We start from the raw sequence: 26,052 nt of genomic DNA on the forward strand, positions 1-26,052 counted from the left end.
TGTAAGTACTGCATGGTGAGCCATGTCTCTGCTTGTATGTAAGTACTTCATGGTGAGCCACATCTCTGCTTGTATGTAAGTACAGCATGGTGAGCCATGTCTCTGCTTGTGTGTAAGTACTTCATGGTGAGCCATGTCTCTGCTTGTGTGTAAGTACTTCATGGTGAGCCACGTCTCTGCTTGTGTGTAAGTTCTTCATGGTGAGCCACGTCTCTGCTTGTATGTAAGTACTACATGGTGAGCCACGTCTCTGCTTGTATGTAAGTACAGCATGGTGAGCCACGTCTCTGCTTGTATGTAAGTATTGCATGGTGAGCCACGTCTCTGCTTGTATGTAAGTTCTTCATGGTGAGCCACGTCTCTGCTTGTATGTAAGTACAGCATGGTGAGCCACGTCTCTGCTTGTATGTAAGTACAGCATGGTGAGCCACGTCTCTGCTTGTATGTAGGTACAGCATGGTGAGCCACGTCTCTGCTTGTATGTAAGTACTGCATGGTGAGCCATGTCTCTGCTTGTATGTAAGTACTTCATGGTGAGCCATGTCTCTGCTTGTGTGTAAGTTCTTCATGGTGAGCCATGTCTCTGCTTGTATGTAAGTACTACATGGTGAGCCACGTCTCTGCTTGTATGTAAGTACTGCATGGTGAGCCATGTCTCTGCTTGTATGTAAGTACTACATGGTGAGCCACGTCTCTGCTTGTATGTAAGTACTGCATGGTGAGCCATGTCTCTGCTTGTATGTAAGTACTGCATGGAGAGCCACGTCTCTGCTTGTGTGTAAGTTCTTCATGGTGAGCCACGTCTCTGCTTGTATGTAAGTACTGCATGGAGAGCCACGTCTCTGCTTGTATGTAAGTACTGCATGGTGAGCCACATCTCTGCTTGTGTGTAAGTTCTTCATGGTGAGCCATGTCTCTGCTTGTGTGTAAGTACTTCATGGTGAGCCATGTCTCTGCTTGTGTGTAAGTACAGCATGGAGAGCCACGTCTCTGCTTGTATGTAAGTACTGCATGGTGAGCCACATCTCTGCTTGTGTGTAAGTTCTTCATGGTGAGCCATGTCTCTGCTTGTGTGTAAGTACTTCATGGTGAGCCATGTCTCTGCTTGTGTGTAAGTACAGCATGGAGAGCCACGTCTCTGCTTGTATGTAAGTACTGCATGGTGAGCCACATCTCTGCTTGTGTGTAAGTTCTTCATGGTGAGCCATGTCTCTGCTTGTGTGTAAGTTCTTCATGGTGAGCCACGTCTCTGCTTGTGTGTAAGTACTGCATGGTGAGCCATGTCTCTGCTTGTATGTAAGTACTGCATGGAGAGCCACGTCTCTGCTTGTGTGTAAGTTCTTCATGGTGAGCCACGTCTCTGCTTGTATGTAAGTACTGCATGGAGAGCCACGTCTCTGCTTGTATGTAAGTACTGCATGGTGAGCCACATCTCTGCTTGTGTGTAAGTTCTTCATGTTGAGCCATGTCTCTGCTTGTGTGTAAGTACTTCATGGTGAGCCATGTCTCTGCTTGTGTGTAAGTACAGCATGGAGAGCCACGTCTCTGCTTGTGTGTAAGTACAGCATGGTGAGCCATGTCTCTGCTTGTATGTATGTATGTCCTATGTGTATGACTGTCTTAGTTACTTTACAACTGTGACAAAATACCACCACCAGCAACTTTAGGAAGAAAATTTTGAACCTGGGTATTAGAGATCATGACCCTTATATTGGGGAACATGATAGGCAGGCAAGCACGATGCTGGGGCAGCGTCTCGGAACTCACATCTCCATCCACAAGCAGGAGACAGAATCTATCTTGGAAAGATTTTTGAAACCTCAAAGCCCACCGCAGTGACGTCTAACAAAGCTGTGCCTCCTAACATTTCCTAAATAGTTCCACCAGCTGGAGCCCAAGCTTTCAGACCTATGAGCCTATGGGGCCATTCTCATTTAATACTCTACAATGGCTGACTGCAGGAGAGCCTTGAAAACTTGGCCTTACATGGGAGAAGGATATGATGGTAGCTATTTCTGTTTTTAATCAGAAAACAAAAAGTCTTCCAAGACTCTCCTTTTTTATTTCTGCCTGGTGCCCTGTTGGCTAGTATGCATCTCCTAGATACGCTCACTGCAGAGGATGCTGGACATGTGGTCCTTTCTCTCCATGTCTTTTGGAGAGAAGACAAAAGAATCAGTGGTGTGTGCACAAGCCTCATTAAACACTTTTTCTCTACTTTTTCTTCTCCCCTACCTCCAACCTTGCACACAAGATTAGCAGTCGACACAAATAGAATGGCAGTAACTGTTATTTTTCCACTACACTGTTCCATTTTCTCTCCATGTAGCTTGGTCTGCTCGAGACCTGTATTTTGGCAGCAGGACCAGTTCTGTAGTTTGAGGGCTGTCCTTGCTACACAAGAAATACCATACTGAGTAATATAGTAGCACAGCCAAGAATCTCCTTATTCTGTTTTTGTTGTTGTTGTTGTTGTTTTGGTTTTTTTCCTTTCAGAAATGCATGTTGTGGTGGATGGACTGAGAATGGTTCTCATAGGCCCATATATTTGAATGCTTGCTTCTCAGTTGGTGGAAATGCTTGAGAAGGATTACGAGGTATGGCCTTATTCGAGGAGGTATGTCATGAGGGCAGGCTTTGAGATTTCAAAAGCTTACACCATCCCTAGTTAGCGTGCTCTCTCTGCCTCATGGTTGTTCTCTCATGTAAATTCTTAGCTATTGCTCATATGCTCTGCCTGCCTGCCTGCCTGCCTGATGCCACACTTCCTACAATGACAGTTGTGGATTCTAACCTTCTGAAACTGAGCCCCAGTAAACTCTTCTATACGTTACCATGGTCATGCTGATTTTCATAGCAATAGAAAAGTAAGACATATGCCCAGATATTCCACTAACATCTGCCCATGTCTTTCTTTTCAAATTGAAGGCATGAAAAAGAATTAGTAGATATGAGCTTCTTTACTTTGTACCTATTGTCTGGAGATACTGGACAGTAGACAGTGATTAAGTCTGCTCCTTCTAAGGTCATGGTGTTCTCTGTACTATGCAGTGACTGCCACATCTCCACTCATTGTCTCCCTCAAACATTTCAGTGGGTTTTGGTTGTTATTGCTGTGTGTTTGCTGTAACAGGGTCTCGTGTAAGACAGGCTGGCCTTAGATGTATTCTGTAGCCAAGTATGACCTTGAACTTCTGATCCCCCTGCCTTTACCTTCCAAGTTCTGGCATGGCATGCACTGCCAAGGCAAGTTTACATAGGCCTGGTGACTGACCAGGGCGACATATAAACACTACCAACTAAACTATATCTCTACCCTAAATCATTCTAGTAGTCCACCAGCTCTTTACGTGCATTTTGAGAACTTGGAGTTAGGTCAAGGGAGGAAAATAGAAAGCCTGCTAGTGCAGACGTTCTCTTTCTCCACTGACTGACCACTGTGCTATGAGCTGCTCTGCTCTGCTCTGTATCCCCCTTCTCATGATGCTGGACTGAATGAAGCCTCTTACTTTGTGAGCCAGGGTACCACCTTTTAAGTTTTTCTCAGTTTGTTGTAGCAACAAAAAGTCTAATAGAAGCACTTAGGGTTGACGGATTTATTGAATCTCATGCTTTCATAGTTTTGGGTCTACGGTTATGTGGGCCAGCCACTGTTGTCCCATTGCAAGACAGAGCATCATGGCAGCATATCAGAGTACCACTACTGGCTGGTAAACAGTGGGAGTATGGGAAAGCAGTGCCCTTCACAGACATGCACACAGTCTTCTACTACTACCTCTAATGAGGTTTTACCCCCCAACTAGCTCATTCAGGGTAAATTCATCCAAGATTAGTCCTGTGATGAAGTTAGTGTAGCCAAAATCAACCACTTCTTAACAATTGGACCTACCATGCTGGGTACCAAGATTTCAGCATCAGCCTTTGGAGTATGATATTACTATGATATTGTAATGGGAATAGGTGGTACAAATACTCCCTCAGAAGTCTGAGTTCCTTATAATGTGACTACAAATAGCAAATAGGATAGTCTAAATTATAACGTGATAACAAAGTACTCAGTAATCCTCAACAAGTTACCATTTTACATACTGTTTACCCAACTATATGTCATAGATGTTACACGTCATTGTCATTCTGGGACACCAACCTGTGGAACAAATCTATCTGAAATGTTGCTTATCTCATGGAAGAGGTAAGGGGAAGACAGTGAATGAGAAGTTGGCTTTTAAAGCTTCCACCCATGTTTGAGCAAAACAGGACCTACATCCATTCCCTAGTAAATAAGACAGGATGTGTAATCCTCTCAAAGGAAGGGCCAGTGACTGTTCTGAACAATGAGAAGTCCTATGCTAATATCGTAACCTTCTGATCTTAGGTGCATATGGAAACCACAGTGTGCAGACCAGTCCTGTCTCCAACCCACATCAATGCGACAGCTTCAGAAACGTTCACAGTCCTTCAGCAGAAGATGAGAATAGTTGAGGAACAAACCAGCTCTCTGAGAGATGACCTAATAATGCTAGGATATGGTGACAGACGGTAACAAAGAAAACTTAACTAGAATGTTGCAGTTTGCAGAGTTTTAATTTAATGCTAGTAAAAAGCAGATGAAATAGATACTTTTGGGATATGTTTCCATATGCACTTTGACACAAGTGTATTTTTATAGTTGTGGTTCTGTGATAGAGTATGTGGCTTAATTACTTTTCTGTTGTTTTGATAAACCAAGGCAACTTATAAGGGCTTATTTGGGGTTTACTGTTCTAAGGGATATGATGTTCATGATGGTGGAGTGGACACAGAAGGAAGCAGGCAGCTGAAGCTTCAGTTGGGAGCTCACATCTTGATCAGTAGCCAGGAAACAGAGACAATAATAGGAGTGGCAGGAGTCTCTTGAAATCTCAAAGCCCACCCTCAGTGACACACTTCCTCCAAGTCCACACCTTCTAACCCTCCCCAAACAGGGCTATCAACTGGGGATAATGTACTCAAATGCCTAAGACTTTTGGAGACATCTCATTCAAACCACTTCTGTATGTTAGTCAGATCTTTGTTGCTATTACAAAAATACCCTTGAAGGACATCTTTTTTTTTTTTTTTCTTTTTTTCGGAGCTGGGGACCGAACCCAGGGCCTTGTGCTTACTAGGCAAGCGCTCTTCCACTGAGCCAAATCCCCAACCCTTGAAGGACATCTTAAGGAAGGAAGGATTTACATTTGGTTCTCCATTTTAGAAGTTGGGTTCTTGGTCATTTGGCCTGCCACTGTGGACCTGAGGTGAAGCAGAACATCATGGCAGAGAAGACTTAGTGGAGCACATCTGCTTCCTCATGGCAGCCATAAAGAGCAGGGTTAGGAGAGTTGGGGGAAGCCACTTTCAATATCTGAGCCTTTGAGGAGCATTTTATATACAAACCATAGCATATATCCATGGACACTATTTTAGATCTTATTTGGAAATCAGTTAAAGGAAAAATCGAAATGATTCAGGCCATTAATTTGGTCTTGGTTTTTTTCCTATCATATTTATTATAAATTAAGAGGCAGTTTTGAAATCCTTAACTATGTTACAATTTAGAATCAGAATCTAAAACAGAACTTTTTTCCCACCTGTATCATGAATTTTTTGTTGTTTTAAAGTTTGTTGGCTTGTTAATGGCAAAGGAAATACATGCAACCAATATGGAATTTATTGGTGTGGCTTGTTTTAGAAAGGTTTTCTGAGTGTCTCACATGAAAACATTATAGTAGTATAGTTGTTATTGTAGGACCCATAAATTACATTTAAGCATTTAAAGATTAAATTTGGTATAAATGATGAGTGTTTTGATATAATAATGATTATTTTAATTATTTTGCTAAAAATTTCTTAAAATATGAATATATTGCTTCTATGCTAGCTTTAATTCCTACATTGCTATTTAAAATTAATATTTACCGTATTCTATATATGATGTTTTGTGTTGATAGACATAAAAGGTTTTTCTTTTTTATTCAGATTATAGAAACAACTACAGGGATGGGGAAATGGCTCAGTATAAACTGCTTACCAGCTCTGAGGGCTGAGTTCAGATCCCAAGGAGCAACACCCACATACACACTCTGGAACCCCTACAAAGCTGACAACCTTAGCACTGGGGAGGACTACTGGCCAATTAGTCTAGCCTAATTGATGAGATAAAATTTCAGTGAGAGGCCTTGTCTCAGAAGCTAAGGTAAAGCTTGAAGTCAGCCAGTGTCAACCCCTAGCCTGTGCACACATGCACAGCCAGTGCCTCCCCACCCCACTGGGGTGACAGATGCCTGCTGCTGCGTTCTGTGGGGTGCTGCGATCTGAATCCAGCACCTGAGCCCTTCTGCTTCCATGGCAGCACTTGGCTGCCTGAGCCGCCTCCCTAGGCCTTTCTTTGCTGTCTTCTATACATATGTATCTTTAGCAAAACTGGACAGTTAAATTTCTCTTCTAATGTCAATGCCTTTTATTTTTGGTGTTTCCCAGAGACTAGGAAGGACTTCTACAGCTCTCTGTTCAATGCTCCTTATGAAATTAGACATCTTAGTTTTTATTTCATACCTCAGAGGAAAGTCTTCAGCTTTTTGCAGTTATGATAGTAACTTTGGTCCTGTTGTGTGTGTCCTTTACTGTGTTGAGGAACATTCCTCCTATATGTAGTTTGTTGGAAGCTTTTAATGAAAGGTTGTTGGATTGCCATTTTTTTTTCTGTATTTATTGGAACAGTCATGTGACTTTTCCTTTTCAGTCCTTTGTAGTGGATAAAGGACAGGCCATCTAGATGCATCTGGAAAGGTTGGGATGTTCCTTTTCCAGTTCCTCTGCCCTCAGGGCAAAGCTGAGAGCAGCCTATTGTCTGCACTAACTGGCAAGAGGATCTCTGTCTAACCTGCCTGCTCTCATTTATGCCACACCTCTGACCCTGTAAAATGCGGTTGGAGGTGGGCTCATATGGCTACCTCTTCATTATTGGTTGTTTAGGGGCATTCAGAAATGCAGAGCCCCATCAAGCCCAGAGCTAAGTGGTGAAAGAGGCAGTCCTTTGTGTAGAATTTATAGAAGACAGGGCACTCAGCTTTAGAATCATTTCAGAAAGAATCTGTAGACTTGGAGTTGTCACCACAGTGAGGCTGGGAAACACTCAGAAAGTGCTATGATTCCTCCAGGCGTTGGCGTTCTATTGTGATCTACAAAGTCTCCCAAGCTTCCCTTCCTTTTCACCGAGAGAGCTACGAGGATTTGAATGCAGTCCTTTATCAGTTTAGTTTAGTCATTCGGTACTTGTAGGAGAAGCTGGAGAGAAGGCTTGGGAAGTGAGTGCTGAGCTCCTTTTTATAGCTGCTAGAACCCTGTGTGCTGGTCTGCATAACTTGTCAGCAGCAGTAGGAGACGACACTGGCAAACCCCTTTTAGGGAGAAACTGAGAGCTTTTGGATTTAAGCCTTGTTATCTTCCTTCTTCCTGGGAATCAAGTCTTTGGAAGTGTTCATGTATTTGTACAACTGTCATTTTGTTCTGTGGTCTAGAGGCCTGTATATTCCTACTCCCTTTTGTTCATATGACCATGTGATCAAGAGCCCAAACCTTTGGTTTAAGTTAAGGTGATGTACTTCACCTGCTTCTATCCTTAGGGAAAATTTGGAAGTTGGCGATTTTGTCCTAGTTGTCTAGTGCATGCCCTGGGTGGAGATTGAATCTGACTGTGCCTCAGTTTTGTCTATGAATTGAGCATGGATACTTTTAATTGCACAGCAGACAAGTCTCACCTTGCTCTGCATTTCTGAATGCCCCTAAGCAACCAATAATAAAGAGGTGGCCATATGAGCCCACCTCCAGGCGCACTTTACGGGGTCAGAGGTGTAGTGTAATCTAGAGCAGGCACTTTAGACAGGGATCCTCTCTTAGAAAGAACTGATCTGTGTTCTGGGGCTTATTTGGTGTGTTCCTGTCTAGAAGAGTCAGGAGCCTCATGTCCCACCATGTTGTCGCTGTCACTGTTATTCTAATTAGAAAGGTGACATTGGCTCAAAGGCTGGATTTGCCACAGTAGAAATTCCATTATGTAATATTGGCTTTGGGTGCTTTTCCAGATGTCAATTACAAACTTCAGACTATTTAGAAGACCCTGTCAGCCAGAAAGTCACTAGTCCTATTCCAAATGAAGTAGTTTGTCCAGAAAGCAGAGGTATTTTGTGGAAGAACTATGAATTCCTGGCAAATCGAATGTGCTATTTGGAGAACCTCATCCAGCCCTTGAAGATGAACATCTTTCACCTACAAACTGAAAAGGACCTGAATCCACAGAAAGCAGGTGTGCATGGAGGGGCTCAAGGAGGAACTGCTTCTGTGTGGGTGCTTGGTGGGTCCGTGAACCTGTGCTTCATTCACATTCCCACTGCTGTCCACTGTGCTCTCCACAGCGTTTCTGAAGGATCAGCTGAACACAATACAGGGGGAGCACTTCAAGGACCTGAAGCTGTTGCAACTTGAAGTGATGAATTTGCGCCAGCAACTGAAAGTTGTTAAGGAGGAAGAAGACAGGGCACAAGATGAAGTGCAGAGGTTGACTGCTACTCTGGAAATTGCCACAGAGACAAAGGTTCGTGGCCAGTTTTCTGTAGTACATTGTCCCTGATCTGGAAGAGACAACAGCCCAATAAAACCAAGTCACAGATGTTGATGTTAGATCCTTGACATTTGAAACTTGTCTGCACTGAGAACCTCCACTAGTGTGCATTGTCAGTGGTAGTTCCCAGACCCCTTGCTGTGTATAAAAGATAGTGAGCGTCTAGACTCTGCCCTCTTTAAGAGCTACACAGCAGTCGGGAGGTCAAGGCATAACATAAGTTAAAGAGGAGAAAGCAGAGAACGGTAGTGGGCATTACACAGGAAGAGTGTTCAGGCACCCTGGAGAAGAGAAGACTCCCCAGCCACTACAGACCTGAAGGAGAAGTGCCTGAGGGCATCTCAGGGAGCTCACTCACAGGCAGCAAAGGCGCCATATTGCTTACAAAGGAAACCAGCAGCATTGTTCTGTTGCCATGGACCAGGCAAGGTAAGAGATTATTTTGAAGTCCTTAAGAAGTAGCATAATATTAAAACAGTCTATTTTAATAAGAGTAGTGGAGTTGAGAGGTCTCTGTCCAAGATCATCCCAAGCTTGTCCTGGAACTCAGAATTTTCTGTGAGGTAGCATTGGGGTAAAATGTGTAAAACTCCAGCTTTATTGGAGTGAGAGTTGATTTTGGGGAAATAAGCTGAGTATTAACTAATTTCACATTACAAAGCATCTAAAACTCAAGACTGATCAATACTTCACTCAGTGGGGAATGATAAAGAATTTTAACACAGAATGACAAGAGGGAAAACTATGTTATTGTATATTAACTATGGGGAAGAGGAGATTGGAAACAAAAAAGCCAATTAGGGATCTTTGTGCTGAATTATGGTCGTGCATGGGTCAGAACTAGAATTGTGGCATTTTGAATCTGGTACAGGATATAAACTGAAGGTAGGAGGCACCACAACTTGAGTCTTTATAGCTAGGACTGCAGTGTCATTAACAATAAGTAAAAAGAGTATACAATGAAAGCCACGTTTTTCATTCCGATTTCCTGAGCTTGGATAGTGTTTGAACCTGGCGGTGGTGGTATATGCCTTCTCAGTGCATTCCAGCACTTAAGAAGCAGCCGTATGTCTCAGTGCCGGGTTGACATAGTGGGTTCCAGGCCAGCCAGGGCTACTGGTGCTTTTGCAGAGGACACAGGTTTGATTCCCAGCATCCACATGGCAGCTCACAACTGTCCGTAACTCCAGTTGTCGGGGATCTGACTCCTTCTCCAGGCCTCTGTGGACACCAGACATGTACACAGTACACATACATGCATGCAGGCCAAACACTCATACGCATAAAAATAAATCTTAAAAGTTAAGAGTATGGGCTGTGCAAGTGCGAGGACTAGAGTTTGAATCCCTGAGACCCACGTGAATTCTAAGCAAGCTAGGCCTCCCCAGCCTTCAGGACATAATCCCCAGAGCAAGCTGACTCACTAGGCTCGCAGGTTAAAGGCTGCCTAAGCTCAGGTGAGAGACCCTAATGTATAATGGAGAGAGTGATGCAGGTCTTTCCTCCTTCTCTCTTCAGAAGAACGCGGCTGTCATTGAGGAGGAGCTAAAGACCACAAAGCGTAAAATGAACCTTAAAATTCAAGAGGTAAGAAAAGGTAGGAGATGTCGAAGGAGGTGTTGGAATTGCAGAGGGAAGTCGAGAAAGTAAAGAATGAAAGAATCCTTTGAATAGGAGATCGTGTCATCGTATGAACACTTAAACCATGCCACTTGTAAATAAAGCAAGAGTGCAGCCCGGTTGTCAAAGGTGTTCTTATGTGTCAAAACTGCCACAGCAACAAACCACAGCAAAACAAATCCTGCTGCGCCAGGAACAGTTAACCCATACACGGCCCACCGGCTGTGGCTAAGGGAGCACCTTCTCCTTTGTGTGACGTTTTATTACAGTGTTAAAACGGAAAACTGTAGAAGTTCTTATTTTATCTTGAGACCTTCGTCTCAAGTGTTTGGAGTTCTGGAAGGAAAGGCTACTAAAAGCTGTCAAATTAGTTACAGGCCTCTGTGTTAACCATCATCTACTCCAGAAATAAGCTTCTCTGATGAAGTTTTAGAGATGCACTAGTCTCTATAAGGACAAGTCATCAACACTCAGTTTAATACTCTGTCCCTTTATCTCCAGGTTAGAGTAGTTCGTCATTATGACCTGACTAACCTCAAGTTCTTGGTCCCCGTTATGGTGCCCTCTTGTGTAGTGGCCTTTAACACAATCAGAAAGTGATTGGTTATTCCTGCAACATTCATGCCTCTTTTTCACTGGTGAGTGTGTCTCGCCAAGCAGATCATTATTGTAGCCCACAGGTTTTACAGCTGGCTGAGATTGATCTCCTCCAGTAGACTTTATGGTACCTTCTAGCACTATGACAACTAGCGTGAAGGGAGGAAGCCTCAACGCCAGTCCCAGTTTGATTTCCTCATGTTCTATGACTCAGGCATGGTGTGTCCTCAGCAACAGGGTCTAGAGAGTCACCAAGAGCAATGGTAGGAGCTTATAGTATTTGATGTGGGAGGTGTATCTGTAGGACATCATTGGCCAACAAGTCCAATAGCAGTAACCCATGCCGGGCACTGGACTTTTCGTTAGTTTATGGTGTCTAGTATATCAGTGTTACCCTGTTATAGGATAACTCTATTCAAGTGCCTTTGATCTAAGTGCATGTTTATATTTTAAGAGATTTCTGCAGTAGTAGTTTTTCATATGATTTTTTCAGAAAGTCTTTAGTATGGTAGATGGTATTTAACACAGAGACTTGCAACTAACCAAGGTACAGAGAACAGGAAATACTGTTATCTACTGCCTCTCTCAGGATTGTTCCAGCCCCTTTTCTATGATGAACCCTGAGGTTTTGGAGGCAGGCGTGTGAGGAAGATGTCCCATTTAGGGATGAGTACTTTGCTATGTATTCAACATCCAAGGATCAAACACAATAGCTTCATTGCCCTACAAATACCTTGTACTCTACACTCAGATCATTTCTCCTAGCCCCTTGGTGAGCACTGATCTTCGCGTTGTGTCTGTGGTTTAGGTTATAGTTGAGATAATCCTTTTGGACTGGCTTCCTTCGGTTGACACACATTTAAAGCGTTAGCATGTCTTCCCCGGGCTGACAGTTTGTGTCTTTTAATCGCGGAACAGGGACTGTTTCTTCATGCATTCACCCACCAGAACATCTTGCTGTCATGCATACAGGCTTATGTGGACAAAAGATTTCCACTCATTTGGGCAAATAACCTCAGAGTACGATTGCTGGGTTGTAGTGCAAACCACATTTAGCTTTATTAGCAACTACCAACCCATCTTACGACCGAGTAAGACCAATTGTGCATCTCTACCACTGAAGAGTAAGAATCTTTGTTGTTGCACATTCTCTCCAGCACTCGGTGTTAGCATCTTGAATTTCTGCCTTTCTAATGGCTTTGTACAAAGTTTACCTTGTTCTACTTTGGCTGCCCTAATGATACATAATGTGAGCATCTTTCCTTATACTTATTTTCTCATATATATCTTCTTTGGTTAGGTATAGTTTAGATTATTTTCTAGTAGTTGGGTCTTTTTAGTTTTGAGTTTATTTGTATATTTTGGGTATGATTTGAAGGTATCATATAAAGATTCATGTACTAACAGCTAGATCCCCAGTGGTCTTGGAAGGTGGTCAGAACTTTTAAGAGGTAGGAGGCCGGGCTGGGGATTTAGCTCAGTGGTAGAGCGCTTACCTAGGAAGCGCAAGGCCCTGGGTTCGGTCCCCAGCTCCGAAAAAAAGAACCAAAAAAAAAAAAAAAAGAGGTAGGAGGCCTAATGGAAGATGTTGATTCATTGAGGATAATCAAGAGCAACACTGCAGCTAGGGAGACCAGATCCCTTTGGGAGGGATTGATGTGGCTCACCTGGAACCCCAGTTAGTTCCTGTAAAAATGGAATTGTTACAAAAAGGAGTAAGTCTGACCCATAAATGTGTGGCTTCTCGTTTTACCTATGTGATATTGCCACCATAATGCGTCCATCATGAGACCTTCGTGAGAGCTGAACATGTGTGGTTAGCCAGACTGTTTTTCCTAAAACCATGAGGTAAATAAACCTTCATTCCTTGTACATTTTCCAGCCCCAAATATTCTGTAACAGTGACAGATGACAGACTAAGAGAGTCTAAGACTAAGATCAGTCTTCTATCAGCGTGACTTACTCAAACATTTTCTGCCAGTCTATGGTTTTGCCCTTTCATTTTATTAGCAGTGTCTTTCAGAGAGCACAAACTCTTACATAAATGAGGTCCAATTAAAAATTTTGTTTCAGAGATAGTAACTTTGGTTTTGTATCTAAAAAGTCATCAACAAAACCTGAGTCCCTTCAGAATTTTCATGCTGCTTGCTTGTCCTTGAGACTTGCTGTCCACTAAGTCATCTCTATGCTGTTTGTTTTCTACAAGATGTTTGTAAGTTACTAGAGGGTCTTGACCTCCAGTTTGGAAAACAGATTCCAAAACAAAAAGTGAGGGTAACAAGCTTGACTTCACTTTTAGGGAGGAACAAGCATGTTTGGAAGTGATGAGTGAAGGTGTGCGAGTGGACTGGCATACCTGGTAAACTGCCGTGCTGATTTCACCTTTGTTAAACTGCAATGGCGTCCACTGGTCCCCCTAACTGCAGTGTTGCTCTTTAGCTCAGGCGACAACTGGCTCAGGAGGAGCATGTCAGGGCGTCTCTTGAGAAGTCTGCATCATCCATGCTCCTCAAAGTACATGAGATGGAGTCAGCGGTGGAGGCCGAACGGCAGCAGGTAGATTTGCCGACATTGTGTCTGTGAACTCGCCATTTCGTTCACTTCCTCTAGCTTTGTTAGGGCTCCTTTCCTTAGTAGCCTGTTAGCATCCTCACTACAGTCTTTAAAATATAGTGCAAAACAGAAAAGGCTCTGCTATGCAACCTGACATTCTTAATTTATGAATGTGAGCGCCGAGGCCCCGAGAAGTGAGTCTTTCTCAGGTTTTATAGAGGCAAATTCTGTTGGTACAGGATCCTCCTGTACATGAAGTCTCTTCTGTAAGCATTGATTCTGGAAGTCACTGTCTCAGCTAAGGCTATATGTGTGTCATCTGGATAGAAAATAAATGGAACTAATCCTTGAAACATAAGTAAAATAACCAGGAACATATTTACATTGCTGCCTTCAGTTATCATAGTCATAGTAATATGATATGTTTGCCTTTGTTATACTAATTATTTGAAGTACCTTTATGTGTTTAGGATACTTTAAATTCATATTTTAGTATTTATTACTTGAGTGCATAATCTATCATTTTCTCAATTACTATATGTCATTATAGTCAACTGACTTATAAAAACTGAATTATAAAAAGGAGTGTATTCTACTTAAGGAGTTTATGAAAGACCCTATTTAAGTCAAAGTCCGTTAAGTGTAAATAACACTAAAGGTGCAGTTCTTCATTTGCTCTGACTACCCTCCACGTGCTCAGTGTCCTCTTGTGCTACTGACTATTGTGTTAAAGTGTACATGAAATGCTGTATTGGACAGCACTTCAAGTAAGAAACTGTAGTCCGCTGAGATTTCAGCTGTGACATACAGACATGTCACTTCCCTTTCAGTGACAATAAGATTGAAAATTCTAACTTCTGTGTGTTCTGTCGAGTCATGCATTATCATCCAGAAATTGAGTTTTTCTTACATAATTCCAGGTGCACACTTTGCAGCAGAAGTGCATCGATCTACACAGCTCTATGCAAACAACCCAAGAACTGCTGGCCCAGGAGCAGCAGAAGAGTAACGGCTTGGAGATGACGGCCTCGCAGCTCAAGTCTGATCTAAGTATGCAAACCCCCCTAAGAGCCAGAATTCTTTAGCTGGCAAGGGTTGGTGGGACTTCCTACAACCCAGAGTGAAAACATTGCTGGCCACCTTTCTATGTATGATACTTAAACCAAGATAAATATTGGTAATAAATTTTACCTTCATTTTTTTGTGGTACAGATCTGGTAGGGCCTTACTCATACTAGGCAAATTGAGCTCTCTCTCTTTGGGGTTGATTTGTTTGTGTGTGTTTGTTGAGATAGGTTTCACTAAGTTGGCCAGGTTAAACTTGTGGCCTTCTTGTCTGAGCCTTAAATATGTCTAAGATGCCACTAGGTCTGCCTGAGCCTCTTATTTACAAGTCATTCTCTAAGTTTTTCTCCTTCTTGATCACTTCAGTGTGGACCGGTGGGAAGACTGGTGACGGACTACTAATAAGGAATTGAGGCTGTTCTTTCTAGGTTACTGCAGCTAGGCTCACCATTCTTCCAGTTGCCAATTTGTTTGGATTATCCTATATTCCTAGAGGTGGGTGACTATAACACACCTAGAAGAAGAGTGTAGAGTGACCCTCACTTTACAGATGAGTTCTCAAAGGAAGCCTAGTGAATGGCAGAGTCTTGACCCCAAGTCTAAGTGCATGGTCATGAACCCGTTGGCTCCTGCTGTTGTCAGTGTGCCCTCTAAAGCAGTGTTACACAATCTCCATTGCAGACACCTTGAATGGTCTCTTCACATGCGTAAGGCTCCATGCGTCACATAGAGCTTTTACATAGATTATATCACTGAAATGCTCAAAGCTATCTAAGGCAATTCAGAGTTCTAAAAGTATAAAAGAAAAACTTAATCCTGTGCCTTCTCATTGTAAGCTAAGTGTTTCCTCCTGTGTGCCATATGCAGTGATACAGAAAGTACCAACAAGAAAATAGCATGACAAGAAGTGTAGAAAGAGAGAAAGTCTGTGTTAGACTGGTTTCACAAGGTCCACTGTCCCACCATGAAACTCCTTTGCTTAGATTTGTGAGTCACTCTGTTGAGCTCTCACTGCTAGGGCCCAGAGACAACCTTCTTCTTCTGAGTGCCATTCTTTATGTTTCTTCCTCATGGTCTCATTTTCACTTTGTGACAACTTTGTCAGAAAAGTAGGAAAATATACCCATTACACACAGTCAGAAGATCTGGAGAGACTGTGCTCAAGGACCGACCACACCACACCACAGAAGAGAGTGAGGTGCAGATCCTCCTGCTGGAGCACTTACTTAGACCAATGATTTGTCTTGGGAAGCATGTGTGGAGGATCACTAGATGAAGAGCAAACAGCAGTAATTCATCTTGCATGAGGGGAGAAGCCTGTCTGACACCAACTGAATGCTCGAGCAATGGTGTCCACTCCTTGTACAGTTTTATTGATTTAAAGTACAAATAGTAATCTAGCTAGGTTGAGGAGAAAAAATCCCTTTAAATATTTTCTTCAATGCGTTAAATACCTAAAAGCATATTAACAATAAACAACATGTAACCAAAGTGGTTAAATTTTTCTCTGAGGATAGGCATCTGGTGACACTCTGCGTGTAACTTCAGAACAGATCACAGCATTCTCCATTTTTCACGTTAGACTTTAGTGAGTCTGGACTCACATCTTTTAGAAAACAGTTTTTATAAGATATATCCTATGCAAAATAGAGTTGCTAACATGTTTTTCAATTGTCTTTCTTTAAAGTTTAAGTATACCAGCACTAATAATAGCTCTGAATTTCTCCATAAAGTCAAAACATTAGTTTTAAATATGTCTTTCGGCTACTACTAATATCCAGGGCCAACTCCACAGTAGGCAGGCACATCCAAACATAAGGAGAGTGTCAGTGTCCACTCACTCTTTGTTCTGCTTCCCCAGTCTGCTCCTTGCCTTGTAATTCTTCTGGGGTGGGAGTCCAGCATCCACACTGCTGCCTTGTCTGCACTTAGTGTGCTTACCCGTGTCCCAACAGCCCTCTTTCCTTTTAGTCAGTGTGAAAAACAGATCTTACTGTTTTATGTGCATGCCCCTGAACAAAAATATGTTCATTGTATCCCTCCCAGAGTCATCTGTGCGTCAGGTAAAATGTGACCTTATTTACCATTACAAATGACTGTAGATCAGGTTCTTTTCAGATTTATTTATTGTGTGATTCGTTTTAGCTTTTTAAAGACAAGTTTGCAATGTAGCCCAGACTGGCTGTGAATTCATGATTTCCCTGCCTCAGTCCCTCAAATGCTGAAATTACAGACATGCTGTGTTGATAATTGTGTATCTTAGCATCTAACCTATATTATTATTTCCACAAAATTTTATTTCCTAAAATAACATTTGTAGGAAAAAGTACTGTGTGGAACAGTCTAGTAAGTTATCATCGACATGATATGGACTTTCTGTTTTTAGTTTCCAGAGATAACCTGATTTACAAGTTGGTTGAAGAAAATAAGGTATGTGTTCATATGGCAGGATACAAGGGTGCGCTCTCTCTCTCTCTCTCTCTCTCTCTCTCTCTCTCTCTCTCTCTCTCTCCCTCCCTGTCTCTCTCATATTAAGTCTTGGCCATTCATCATGCTGACACATGACTTCTGATCCTTCTACAATGCTTTAGGACAAACATGTAAATAAGCTGTATATTCAGACTACTGCATATTAGGAACTAAGCGATCTCCTATGCAGGTTATCATGGTTCGTAAAGGTAAACTGGCAAAACTGAGAATTTTGTGGATTTGTCAAGTGTACAATAATTTCTAAACATATATGAGATATATATATATATATATATCATGGTTGGTGGCTTCACAGTAATGTAAGTGCATTGACTACAAACTATGCTCTTAACATGGGGCAGAACTGTGAACTTCATTTACATGGATTTTGAAAACTATTTTTACATCTTGTTACGCAATGGGGAGCACTCATTTGGAATAGTGTCCCTGTTGCTGTCTCAGTCTGTGTTTCATGATGCTTATCTTCCTGCTTCTGGGAAATCTGGGAAGTAGTTTTCTCAGGAGAGGAAGAAGCTACACTCTGTTCTTCTACTGAGGAGCTTTTAAGGACACTTAAACCAAACTTTCTATCTCTCTCCTCTCCCAGTCTCAGAGGGAAGTAGTCTGTCTGTCTGTCAGAGCGCAGGTGCTTGCCTTCACCATTCTGAGGACCTCAGGATGAAACATCTTGTAACTTTTAAAGGTGTTTGAATGTGTTCCTTTGAAGTCACAAACTCATACTGGTAATAAAAATGTGTATGTGATATAAGAATTTATTCTTGGAGAGCACTTACCTGATATAATAGTGTAAGTGAGTACTTATGGAATGGTTTTAGGTCAGTGTTTTTCTAACCAATTCTAATATGAAATTCTATATATCTTTAAATGTTTATTACATTTATTTCTTTATTCACTTTATATCTCATTATCAGCTTCCCTCTCCTCCAAGAACTTCTTCATGCAGATCCTCCCCCGATTCCTCTCTCTTCTTCTCCTTTGAGAAGGGGGATCACTCTCCCACTCCCCCATCCCCAGCACATCAAGTCACTACAGGGCCAGGTGCATCCTCCCCCACTTAGGCCAGACAAGGCAGCCCACTTAGGGGAACAGGATTCACGGGCAGGCAACAGAGTCAGGGACAGCCCCTGCTCCTGTTGTTGAATGACCCACATGAAGACCAAGCTGCTCATCTGCTACACATGTGCAGGGGCCTAGGTCCAGCCCATGCTCACTCTTTGGTTGGTGGTGCAATCTCTGGGAGCCCCTAAGAGTCCAGGTTAGTTAATCTTTTGGTCTTCCTGTAGAGTTTCTATCCTCTTCAGATCCTCAATCCTTCTTCAAACTCTTTGATAAGACTCCCTGGGTTCCATCTAATGTTTGGCTGTGGGTCTCTTCATCTCTTGCCGTTGGCTGCTGGGTGGAACTTCTCTAAGGACAGTTATGCTAGGCTCTTGTCTGTACTCAAAACAGAGTATCATTACTAGGGTGAGGGGATTGGTTCCTGCCCATGGGATGGGTCTCATTTGGGGCAGTCATTGGCTAGCCATCCCCTCTTTCACTCTTCTATCTGGAAACTCTATTTAGTAAAGTCTTGTTAAAAATTGGTTTATTTATTTACATTTCATGCTGCCAGTTCCACCTCCAAGAGTTCTTCACCCCATTCCCCTTCCCCCTTGCCTCGGAGAGGGTACTCCCCCACCCGACCCCCTCACCTACCCACCCCTATCTCACTTACCCACATCCCCCTTCCCTGGAGCATCAAGTCTCTACAAGATTATGTGCATCCTCTCCCACTGAGGCCAGACAAGGCAGTTGCTACATATGTGCTGGGGACCATGGACCATCCTGTGTATGCTCTCTGGTTAGTGGTTAGTCTCTGAGAGTTCCCTGGGGTCCAGGTTAGTTGACACTGTTGGTCTGCCTATGGGGTTGCCACCTCCTTCAACTCCTTCAGCTTTCCATAGGGGTCCCTGACCTCAGTCCAATGCTTGGCTGTAAGTATCTGCATTGGTCTCAGTCAGACGCTAGTAGTGCCTCTCAGAGGACAGCCATGCTAGGCTTCTGTCTGCAAGCACAACATGACATCAGCAATAGTGTCAGGGTTTGGTGCCCACCTATGGGATGGATCCCGAGTTGGGTCTGTCACTGGTCAGCCATTTCTTCAGTCTCTGCTCCATTTTTTTCCTCCACTTTTTGTTTTAAAGGAAATCATAACCTTTAGAGCAGTTTTAGATTTACTGCAACATGAAACATGAAGTCTGGAGACTTTTAGGTAGCTCCAGTCTCTACATGCCCTGCCTCTCTGCACATATGTAGCCTCCCTGCCTGTCAGGATCTCTCATCGGAATAGTAGGATTACTCTAGATGAGTCTGCATTAATGTATCGTTTTAGTCAAGTTGTTAGCATACATTAGGGTTTATTCTTGGATACTTGTTCATTCTTTGGGTTTAGATAAATGTGTGTTCTTATACAGGGAGTTTATATATACATATATATGTATATATAGAGTTCATTTATATACATGGAGTGATATATATATATATATATATATATTCACTTCCCTGTCCCTAAAACTCTTTTCCTATTCATTCCTTTCTTTCCCTTGGTAGCCATTGCTCTATAGATCTACCTTTCCCAGAATGTCATATGGCTAAAAGCATAAATGTAAACTTTTAGATTGGTTTCTTCAGTTTAATAAATATTTAAATTTCCTTTGTATGTTTTTATGGCTTAATAACTTACTTCTAGTGTTAAATAATATTAAATTACCTAAATGTACTATAGTTTCCTAACATAACAGACATTTTTAAAACAAAAGGATATATCTATATAAACATACATATGTATGTAACAATAATTAATAAAAAGAGCATAATTTGAAAAAGAGAAGGAGGTGTATATGGATGGTTTAGGAGGAAAGAAAGTGGAAGGGGAAATGATGTAATTATAATCTCAAAAAAAGAGAAATTGCTCTTAAAGGATTTTTCTCTAATAGAGTAATTTTTCTTCTCATGAGTTTTCCGATGAGTTATGTATTTCATGAGCAGTCCGTGTGAGCAAGTGTACGCCCTCAGACTCTGCTACAGGGACTAGAGAGCAGCAGCCAGTGAGGGCTCATGGAATCGTGCAAATGCCTCAGCCAGGAGACTGCAGGAGGCTGAGCTGAGAGGGCTTCTGGAGGACAGTCTGGGCTGCTTTCCAGTTCAGAAAGTAAGAGTGAGGCTCCGCGCACATGTGAGCCTTCCACTCCCCGACGGAGACCCTGGAAGCGAGGTTGCTCAATTACAGAACAGTTTTAATTTGTAAGAATTTGCCCAGTTATCTGACAAAGTGCTCCACCATTTTTCATCCCCACCAGCAGCGAATGAGAGTGCTCTGCATTCATATAGGCTTAGCAAGCCCTGTGAGAAGTAACAGGGTGTCTGGAAGTCAAAGATAACAAGACACCACACACACACACACACACACACACACACACACACACACACACACACACACACGTACACGTATACCTTAACCTGATAGTGGTTAGAAGACAAACAGACATTTTAATAGACATGCGCACAATACCTAGCACATGTGAAAAAGAAAACAACTCTTTTTTTCTTCCAATAGAGTACACAAATGTCTCTCAAGAAGGAACATGAAGAAAATACTTATTTGAAATCTGAAGTACTGTCCCTTCAAGATATATCAGGAAAAGCACAGGTGAATTTTTGCTCTCTTTGTCTTAAGAAGTTAATATTTGTTTCATTAAAGAATGAAGATTAATAGCCTGATTATATAAATTCATATTTCTTTCATCTAGCTTTTTATCTGCAAGGTGGGTTTCATCTATGAACCACTCCTATGTGGAACATAAGGCATATGGCTAAATGAATCACAAGTACTTTACTCTCTAACTTAGTCATTACATTAGGCCTTTTCTATGATAGAATTCCTGACAGAGGCAATGTAGGGAGGGACTCAGTGCAGCTCACAGTGTAAGGCAAGCAAGTCATGGCCACCGGAGCTCAAGTTCACACCACACTTACAGTGGGGAGGAGGGTGTGAAATGCTGTTCTCAGCTCACTTCTCCCTCTTACCCAGTTTGGGACTTCAGCAATGGGATGCTGTCACCCACATTGAATGTGGGTCTCAGTTAACCTTGTCCTGAAAACTTCTCATGGGTGTGCCTAGAGGCTTGGTTCCACGATAATCCTAAAGCCCATCACGTTGATGACAAGATTACCGTTGGTGGGATTTTCCTTCCCTCTCAGCTCATTTCTGAGGCGCTCCACTGCAAGGGCTATGCTGGGAAGCAGTTGTTGTTGAATGATCTGAATCAGCTATCACAGGAGGAACATAATGTTTGTTACATATGTAAAGAATATTGATCACAACCATTTACCACGACCTCACACCTTTTCCGCTTGTGCCCCACACCATCTCCCTCCCAATGTAATACACTCTTTTTGACAGTTCTTATTACCACACATCCAATTAGTGCTATCCATATGCGTATTAGTGTGTGGCTAGCCACTGGACAGGGAAACCTACCAGCAGCCACGGTTCCCAAAGAAAGTGACTGCTTCTCCTTCAGTAGCCATCAACTTCCAGTAGCTCTTGACTGGCTTTATCCTGTGCAGGTTCTGAGCAGATAAACACAATTCTGGGAGTCGTGCGACAGCCATGCCATCCCGAAGTGAGCATCTCACACCTTTCCTTCACATCTGCCACTGCCACATCTTCCCTCTGCTAAGTTCTGTGAGCTGCGGGTGGTGGGAAGTTGGTACAGATGATCTGTCTACAGCAGAGCACTCGGTTATTTGTATTAGTACTTGGATAAGTTACAGTTCTCTGCGTTACCCACTATTGGACCAAGACTGATGGAAGCACAGGTCTGTGGGTATAAAGGTAAATATTTAGAATGAAATTTGACTGCATGAGCACTTAGCAAAACAACAGCACTAGGTTTCCTCTTAGGCCCACCATTGCCTCAGTCAGGAGCTTTTAACCAGGCCTACCATTCAGGCATGAAACCCATCCTGTAGAGACATAGCCAATCAGAAAGCGGTTGGTTGCTTGAGTAACAATAAGCCCCTGCTGCACCCCTGGGCATAAAGCAGGTCTTAATAGCAGGTCATTATTGTAGCCCCCAGGACCCAGTGCTGGGAAGACCACTGATACCTTTTCTCTCCTAGCTGGCTGGCTGTTCAGCACCGTCTGGACCTGTGAAAGCCAGCTAGCAGTGAGAGAGCTTCCTGTTCAGTTCAGGATTGATTTCGTGGTTTTACATCCAAAGTGAGCGCTGTCCTCAGCAACAGGGTCTTACCATCTGGTTACAGCAGCCAACCAAGAACAGAGGCGATAGTGTACGTTGTTTGGGTTACCTCTGGAACCTTCCTGATCAATAACTCATAGGGAAGTTTAGAAAGTAGTTTAAATTAATGGAATATTAATTGATAGTATGTTAGCTAAATTAGGTTTACATATAATGGGTTACTGTGAAATCATTAAAAATAATATTTAAGTAATTATTAGAAAGACTTGTGACTTGCTAAATATTTTGTCTTAGGTTTTGAATGACCAACTTTCCAAAAAGTGTTCAGAGCTTACCAGCATGCTTAAGGCTGTTAAACTGGAAAATTCCAGAATTATTGCTGAACATCATGCTACTTTGAAGGTATTCTTTTGACACTCAAACTTCATTTATTTACGTCCTTCCTTCCTTCCTTCCTTCCTTTTTTTTTTCATTCAAAATAGTTTCATTTATCCCATGCTGAACTCGGATTCATTATGGAACTAAGAATGACTTAGACTTCTGATTTTACTACCTCCCCCCTCTGCTCCTCCACCTCTGTCTGACTTATGTACCCCAGCAGGCTTGTCTGAAATTCACAATCCTGCCTCAGCCTATAAAATGGTGGGGTTACAGACTGTTATTATAACCCAGCTGTTATTTTTTTCCACCCACACCCCCAGCTATTATTTTTTGATTAGTAGTTTCCTCCTTTTGTGCAAAGGGGTGATTTGGCTTCACAATTCAATGGATTTTAATACTTTCTACACAAATATCACTTTAGGAATAATAATGACCTATTCTAGTTTTATGTAATAATGATATATACTTTAAACTTATTTTACGTATATGAGTGTTTTGCTTGTATGTATGTATGTACGTATGTGTGTATGTATGTATGTATGTATGTGTGTATGATGTATATATGTGTGTATGATGTATATGTGTGCACCACATGCCTTCCTGGTGCCAGAGGCCATCAGAAGGCATTTGAGGCCCTCAGACTGGAGTTATGGATGGCCGTACTCTACAAGTACTGTAGAGGAGCTGGGAACCAATCCCAGGTCCTCTGCATGAGCAGCGAGTGTTCTTGATCACTGAGCCATCTCTGTAGCCCTTAGTAATGGTGCATACTTAGAATTGAGTCACAATACTTAGTTTTCCCCAAAACATCTTCGACTTGCCATTTTCCTTACATTATGCTACAAATACTCCTTACTTTGACTCTAGCTATTTGAAATTTTGCTCCTTTGTTAACGGACTTTCACCACAAAACACAAGTCATCCTAATAAAAACGTAATTTTTCAAATTCTGGTCCTTGGACACTACAAAGAAGTAGCTTGTACGTGAGAGACTGTGTGTGTTGTTGTTGTTTGCTTGCTTTCTTTGCATATACTAATATGATATTAAAGATTTTACATATCTTACAGCCTCTAATTGTTATAGCTGCTACACGTTATACTTATTTTTCCAATAAGAAGTCAAATAAAATATAATTATATAATTATGCGAGGCTTGAAAAACTGTTATGGATTATAGGTAAAAGTGTTGCTAATTAGAAAATGGTGAGCCAGAGAGACGGTGAAAACAATGAATACTCCCCTTTGAGGGCCGTGCAGGAGACCCTCAAAGGCGTCCATACAAACTGCTGGAAATGCTTCTCCCCACACACAGTTTGGAGAGAAAGAGAAAAGAGAGATGAAAGGTCTTCTCATGTGATGTTTGAATGGGTTTCTATTGTTTCATATTTTAAAATAAAATCATATTGAGCTTTTAAGATACTGAAATATTTTAGTGTAAATTTTATTTTTGAAAATATGTTGAGCTGGAGAGATGGTTTAACAGTTAAGAGCACTGACTGCTCTTCCAGAGGTCCTGAGTTCAAATCCCAGCAACCACATGGTGGCTCACAACCATCTATAATGGGATCTGATGCCCTCTTCTGGTGTGTCTGAAGACAGATACAGTGTACTTATATATAATAAATAAATCTTAAAAAAATTAATTGGTCCAAATGCCTTTTTTTAAAAAAATGTTATCTTTTAAAGTTTCACAAAATATGTTCAAGGCTGGTAAATAATACTTCCTCATCTTGTCTAGTAGAAATATAAAATGACAGAACTGTAGCCAAAGAGAAGGCTGGGTACTCAAACTATTTTATAAAGGCTTATGAAAATGAAACAAGTTTTGAGCCTAGTGTCTTTGAATATCAACCAATCAACTTGCAATTCAGCATTTCCTATTATTCTCTCAGGTAGAGCAGAAAATGATAACAGAGACATTTCAAGAGCAAAATTTACTGTTAGACACAGCCCATGCCAGCATCACAGGCGAGCTCCAAACTGTGCAGAATGATAAAGCGCAACTCCAGATGCATCTGTAAGTAAGCGGTGTCCCACGTGTGCACCTGTAACTAAGCAGTGTCCCTCGTGTGCACCTGTAACTAAGCAGTGTCCCACGTGTGCACCTGTAAGTAAGCGGTGTCCCACGTGTGCACCTGTAAGTAAGCTGTGTCCCACGTGTGCACCTGTAAGTAAGCGGTGTCCCACGTGTGCACCTGTAAGTAAGCTGTGTCCCACGTGTGCAACTGTAAGTAAGCTGTGTCCCACGTGTGCACCTGTAAGTAAGCGGTGTCCCACGTGTGCAACTGTAAGTAAGCTGTGTCCCACGTGTGCACCTGTAAGTAAGCTGTGTCCCACGTGTGCACCTGTAAGTAAGCTGTGTCCCACGTGTGCACCTGTAAGTAAGCGGTGTCCCACGTGTGCACCTGTAAGTAAGCTGTGTCCCACGTGTGCACCTGTAAGTAAGCTGTGTCCCACGTGTGCAACTGTAAGTAAGCTGTGTCCCACGTGTGCACCTGTAAGTAAGCGGTGTCCCACGTGTGCACCTGTAAGTAAGCTGTGTCCCACGTGTGCAACTGTAAGTAAGCGGTGTCCCACGTGTGCACCTGTAACTAAGCTGTGTCCCACGTGTGCACCTGTAAGTAAGCTGTGTCCCACGTGTGCACCTGTAAGTAAGCTGTGTCCCACGTGTGCACCTGTAAGTAAGCTGTGTCCCACGTGTGCACCTGTAAGTAAGCTGTGTCCCACGTGTGCACCTGTAAGTAAGCTGTGTCCCACGTGTGCACCTGTAAGTAAGCTGTGTCCCACGTGTGCACCTGTAAGTAAGCTGTGTCCCACGTGTGCACCTGTAAGTAAGCTGTGTCCCACGTGTGCAACTGTAAGTAAGCTGTGCCCCACGTGTGCACCTGTAAGTAAGCTGTGTCCCACGTGTGCACCTGTAAGTAAGCTGTGCCCCACGTGTGCACCTGTAAGTAAGCTGTGTCCCACGTGTGCACCTGTAAGTAAGCTGTGCCCCACGTGTGCACCTGTAAGTAAGCTGTGCCCCACGTGTGCACCTGTAAGTAAGCTGTGCCCCACGTGTGCACCTGTAAGTAAGCTGTGCCCCACGTGTGCACCTGTAAGTAAGCTGTGCCCCACGTGTGCACCTGTAAGTAAGCTGTGTCCCACGTGTGCACCTGTAAGTAAGCTGTGTCCCACGTGTGCACCTGTAAGTAAGCTGTGCCCCACGTGTGCACCTGTAAGTAAGCTGTGTCCCACGTGTGCACCTGTAAGTAAGCTGTGCCCCACGTGTGCACCTGTAAGCTGTGTCCCACGTGTGCACCTGTAAGCTGTGTCCCACGTGTGCACCTGTAAGTAAGCTGTGCCCCACGTGTGCACCTGTAAGTAAGCTGTGCCCCACGTGTGCACCTGTAAGTAAGCTGTGTCCCACGTGTGCACCTGTAAGTAAGCTGTGCCCCACGTGTGCACCTGTAAGTAAGCTGTGTC

The 26,052-nt window shown here is 42.7% G+C and overlaps 1 protein-coding gene across 28 annotated transcripts in view; it reads left to right on the top strand.

Moving 5' to 3' along the window:
* Positions 1-26,052, top strand: part of Ccdc150 (coiled-coil domain containing 150) — a 115,683-nt gene that overhangs the window by 12,021 nt on the left and 77,610 nt on the right. For 23 of the 28 annotated variants that reach the window (XR_010054598.1, XR_010054599.1, XR_010054600.1 and 20 more), the window contains exons 2-11: positions 4,376-4,539; positions 8,103-8,323; positions 8,433-8,611; positions 10,157-10,225; positions 13,295-13,411; positions 14,329-14,458; positions 16,860-16,903; positions 20,559-20,651; positions 22,501-22,608; positions 24,480-24,604. Coding sequence is in view for 14 of the 28 variants with exons in the window: in XM_039083603.2 (XP_038939531.1) it covers positions 4,376-4,539; positions 8,103-8,323; positions 8,433-8,611; positions 10,157-10,225; positions 13,295-13,411; positions 14,329-14,458; positions 16,860-16,903; positions 20,559-20,651; positions 22,501-22,608; positions 24,480-24,604 (1,250 nt within the window). In the remaining 14 variants the exon portion in view is untranslated. Of the gene's footprint in view, positions 1-1,314; positions 2,598-4,375; positions 4,540-8,102; positions 8,324-8,432; positions 8,612-10,156; positions 10,226-13,294; positions 13,412-14,328; positions 14,459-16,859; positions 16,904-20,558; positions 20,652-22,500; positions 22,609-24,479; positions 24,605-26,052 lie in introns of those variants that run through there. The other 5 variants (XR_010054603.1, XM_039083607.2, XM_063267175.1 and 2 more) reach the window with 2 other exon arrangements.

Source organism: Rattus norvegicus, chromosome 9, assembly GCF_036323735.1.
Source record: "Rattus norvegicus strain BN/NHsdMcwi chromosome 9, GRCr8, whole genome shotgun sequence".
NCBI lineage: Eukaryota > Metazoa > Chordata > Mammalia > Rodentia > Muridae > Rattus > Rattus norvegicus.